Raw genomic sequence first — 4453 nt, 5'->3', positions numbered from 1 at the left:
TCTTAAAAAATTATTTTTTTTTTTTTTTTTTTTTAGTATATAAAGTTAAACTAAAAGAAAATGAAAAATGCTGCCTTGGCAACTAGCTAAAATAAGAAAAGTTTTTAAAATATTTCCATTTTTTTATTTTAATTGACATTTTAGTAATTGTTGTCATTTTTATGATTTTGTGTTTATTTTTAATGTCCATACAGTCTTAAATAATTTCTTTTTCTCTTTCTTTTTTTTTTATTATATAAAGTTAAACTAAAAGAAAATGAAAAATGCTGCCTTGGCAACTAGCTAAAATAAGAAAAGTTGTAAAAAATATTTCCATTTTTATTTTAATTGTAGTAATTTTTTTGTCATTTTTATTATGTTTGTTTTTATTTTTAATGTCCATACAGTCTTAAATAATTTCATTTTTGTAATTTTATTTTATTATATAAAGTTAAACTAAAAGAAAATTAAAATGCTGCCTTGGCAACTAGCTAAAATAAGAAGTTTTTTTTATATATATATTTCCATTTTTATTTTAACTGTAGTTTTAGTAATTGCTTTTTGTCATTTATTTTTATTTTTAATGTCTATACAGCCTAAATACATTTTTCATTTTTTAAATTGTATTTTATTATATAAAGTTACAATGTTTAAGCAATGTTACTTTCAAGTAACAATGTTTTAATGGTCTTAATTTTAGTTAACGATAATAACTCTGGTCTAGATGTCTGTAGTGTGGAGAGTTAGATTCAGTTGTTGTTAAAAATCTCATTAAAATCAGATTTCTGGTTCTCTTCTTCAGTCTGGACTGCGAGATCAGGTCCAAGCGGGGTTTTTCTCATCAGACACGCACTACATGTGAACGTAACATCATACACCACGAGCCTGAGGGTGGTGTGTTGTACCTGTGGATGTACAGCTCTCTGTTGTTGGGGAGATCGTAGTTAATGATGAGAGAGACCTGAGGCACATCCAGACCTCTGGCCCAGACGTCTGTGGAGATCAGCACTCGACTACACAAGACAAACACAAGATCACAAACACATAAACACTGTGAATCACAAATAGCATCGGATCTTGTCTTGCGTGTTGTGATGGACACATCTGAGTGGAATGGATTATCAATACAAGAATAAATATATGGAGGGGCGGAGCTTGGCTCTGCGCATCAGTTGTTGATTGGATGTTGAGGTGTGGGTGTGGCTCTCAAAAGTGTATGCAGATGAGGGGCGGAGCTTAAGAGATTCAGTTATGATGTTTTGATTAAACATTATGAGCTCCAAACATTAATTTCATTCCAACTGTAAACGTCTGGTGTGTGAGTTTACCTGGCTCCGGATCTGAACTCCTTCATGATGGACTCTCGCTCTTTCTGTGGCATGTCTCCATGCATCGACTTAAATAATTATTATTTTTTTTTTTTTTTTTTAGTATATAAAGTTAAACTAAAAGAAAATGAAAAATGCTGCCTTGGCAACTAGCTAAAATAAGAAAAGTTTTTAAAATATTTCCATTTTTTTATTTTAATTGACATTTTAGTAATTGTTGTCATTTTTATGATTTTGTGTTTATTTTTAATGTCCATACAGTCTTAAATAATTTCTTTTTCTCTTTCTTTTTTTTTTATTATATAAAGTTAAACTAAAAGAAAATGAAAAATGCTGCCTTGGCAACTAGCTAAAATAAGAAAAGTTGTAAAAAATATTTCCATTTTTATTTTAATTGTAGTAATTTTTTTGTCATTTTTATTATGTTTGTTTTTATTTTTAATGTCCATACAGTCTTAAATAATTTCATTTTTGTAATTTTATTTTATTATATAAAGTTAAACTAAAAGAAAATTAAAATGCTGCCTTGGCAACTAGCTAAAATAAGAAGTTTTTTTTATATATATATTTCCATTTTTATTTTAACTGTAGTTTTAGTAATTGCTTTTTGTCATTTATTTTTATTTTTAATGTCTATACAGCCTAAATACATTTTTCATTTTTTAAATTGTATTTTATTATATAAAGTTACAATGTTTAAGCAATGTTACTTTCAAGTAACAATGTTTTAATGGTCTTAATTTTAGTTAACGATAATAACTCTGGTCTAGATGTCTGTAGTGTGGAGAGTTAGATTCAGTTGTTGTTAAAAATCTCATTAAAATCAGATTTCTGGTTCTCTTCTTCAGTCTGGACTGCGAGATCAGGTCCAAGCGGGGTTTTTCTCATCAGACACGCACTACATGTGAACGTAACATCATACACCACGAGCCTGAGGGTGGTGTGTTGTACCTGTGGATGTACAGCTCTCTGTTGTTGGGGAGATCGTAGTTAATGATGAGAGAGACCTGAGGCACATCCAGACCTCTGGCCCAGACGTCTGTGGAGATCAGCACTCGACTACACAAGACAAACACAAGATCACAAACACATAAACACTGTGAATCACAAATAGCATCGGATCTTGTCTTGCGTGTTGTGATGGACACATCTGAGTGGAATGGATTATCAATACAAGAATAAATATATGGAGGGGCGGAGCTTGGCTCTGCGCATCAGTTGTTGATTGGATGTTGAGGTGTGGGTGTGGCTCTCAAAAGTGTATGCAGATGAGGGGCGGAGCTTAAGAGATTCAGTTATGATGTTTTGATTAAACATTATGAGCTCCAAACATTAATTTCATTCCAACTGTAAACGTCTGGTGTGTGAGTTTACCTGGCTCCGGATCTGAACTCCTTCATGATGGACTCTCGCTCTTTCTGTGGCATGTCTCCATGCATCGACGACACTGTGAAGTTGGCCTCCCTCATCTTCTCCGTCAGCCAGTCCACCTGAAAACACAGCAGAAGTTCAAATAAATAAATACACTACTGGTCACATGATCTTCAGAAATCATTCTAATATGCTGATTTGCTGCTCGAGAAACATTTCTGATTATTATCAATGTTGAAAACAGTTGTGCTGAACAATATTTTTGTGGAAACTGTGATACATGTTATTTTTCAGGATTCACTGATGAATAGAAAGTTGAAAAGAACAGTATTTATTTTAAATATAAATCTTTTGTTACATTATAAATGTCTCTGCTGTCCCTTTTGATCAATTTAATGTTTTTAACATTGATAATAATCAGAAATGTTTCTAATAATCAGCATATTAGAATGATTTCTGAAGATCATGTGACACTGAAGACTGGAGTAATGATGCTGAAAATACAGCTGCACATCACAGAAATAAATTAGTTTAACAGAGATTCATTCACATGGAAAGCAGTTATTTTAAATAGTAAAAATATTTCACAATTTTTACAGTATTTTTGATTTCATAAAAAAAAACATGAAAAAAGATCTTGATTCCTAACTTGACTGCTAGTGTAGTTCTGTACATTAAATCATTATGTAACCTATTTAAAACGGATAAAAAGTACAATAATGCAAAGATTGCTCACAGTCAGTGATTTGAAGACTAAATGTGTTCGGCATTTTGATGACTAATCCACTAAGCGCTTAACTAACTGGTTGTTAGACAACTATTATAAAACAGAGAGTTCCGGTGCTTGATTCTGATTGGCTGAGCCGCGTTCGAAGCTGTTGTAAATGACTCTACAAAGTAACATACACCTTTGTTTACGTTTGTGTGTTGCTCGGCAACCACTTTGTAGCAACCACAACTGATTCTGAGGAGCTACATTGTTTGGTGGAAGAATACTGTTTTTATTAATATCATTACTCTTTATTTGCTCTGTTTTATTTTGTGAAACCTTACTATGTATATGGAATAACCGTTTTATAAAAGCAATAAGCCCCGTGAAGCCGTGGTTTACAGTGAATTTATAACAGCTAGCTGTTATAAATTCACTGTAAACCACGGCTTCTTGGGGCTTATTGCTTTAGTTAACCATACTGGCCCATTTCTACCAGAAATGCTGGATGTCTAGTTGGCAAACATTTCTAGCAGTTGCTAGCGTGGTTCACTGTGGCGTGACTGACCTTGCGTTTGGTGTTGCAGAAGATGACGGCTTGTGTGATGGTCAGCGTGTCGTAAAGGTCACACAGCGTGTCGAACTTCCACTCCTCTCGCTCCGCGGCCACGAAAAACTGCTTAATACCCTCCAGCGTCAATTCATCACTGCACATAAACGGAAACATCTGAAATCAACAGCTTCATCCAGAAGCTTACACGGAGCAAAAACATGAATTTGGTGCAGCTGCTGATATTAATATGATGTAATTCTGATGCTTGTGATGTAAATCAATGAGATCTTTATAACAGTAGAGCAGATACTGACATAAAATGATCTAAATATCAGTGGTCGCTCTATATCTCCAATAATATGTCTCAGTAAGATGTGATTCGAATACTGTTTTTATTTTCCGAATAATAATTACTAGGGATGCCTTGATCGATCGGCATCGGCCGATAATCACATTTTATGACTCGATCGGTACTCACTAACTTGGCCGATCTCACGAACCGATCGCAATTTG

General features: G+C 33.4%; 1 protein-coding gene across 1 annotated transcript in view; it reads right to left on the bottom strand.

Moving 5' to 3' along the window:
* The window catches only part of LOC107700988 (eukaryotic initiation factor 4A-III-like), an 11769-nt gene that overhangs the window by 1446 nt on the left and 5870 nt on the right, over positions 1-4453 (bottom strand). Inside the window, exons 8-10 of the mRNA XM_016502907.1 lie at positions 3956-4094; positions 2682-2797; positions 2259-2366 (exon numbers count right to left, since the gene is read on the bottom strand). Coding sequence (XP_016358393.1) covers positions 2259-2366; positions 2682-2797; positions 3956-4094 — 363 coding nt within the window. The remainder of the gene's footprint in view (positions 1-2258; positions 2367-2681; positions 2798-3955; positions 4095-4453) is intronic.

This window comes from Sinocyclocheilus anshuiensis, unplaced genomic scaffold (genome assembly GCF_001515605.1).
Source record: "Sinocyclocheilus anshuiensis isolate Anshui unplaced genomic scaffold, SAMN03320099.WGS_v1.1 scaffold21, whole genome shotgun sequence".
NCBI classification, from domain to species: Eukaryota; Metazoa; Chordata; class Actinopteri; order Cypriniformes; family Cyprinidae; genus Sinocyclocheilus; species Sinocyclocheilus anshuiensis.
This window is presented reverse-complemented; position numbering and strand designations above follow the sequence as displayed.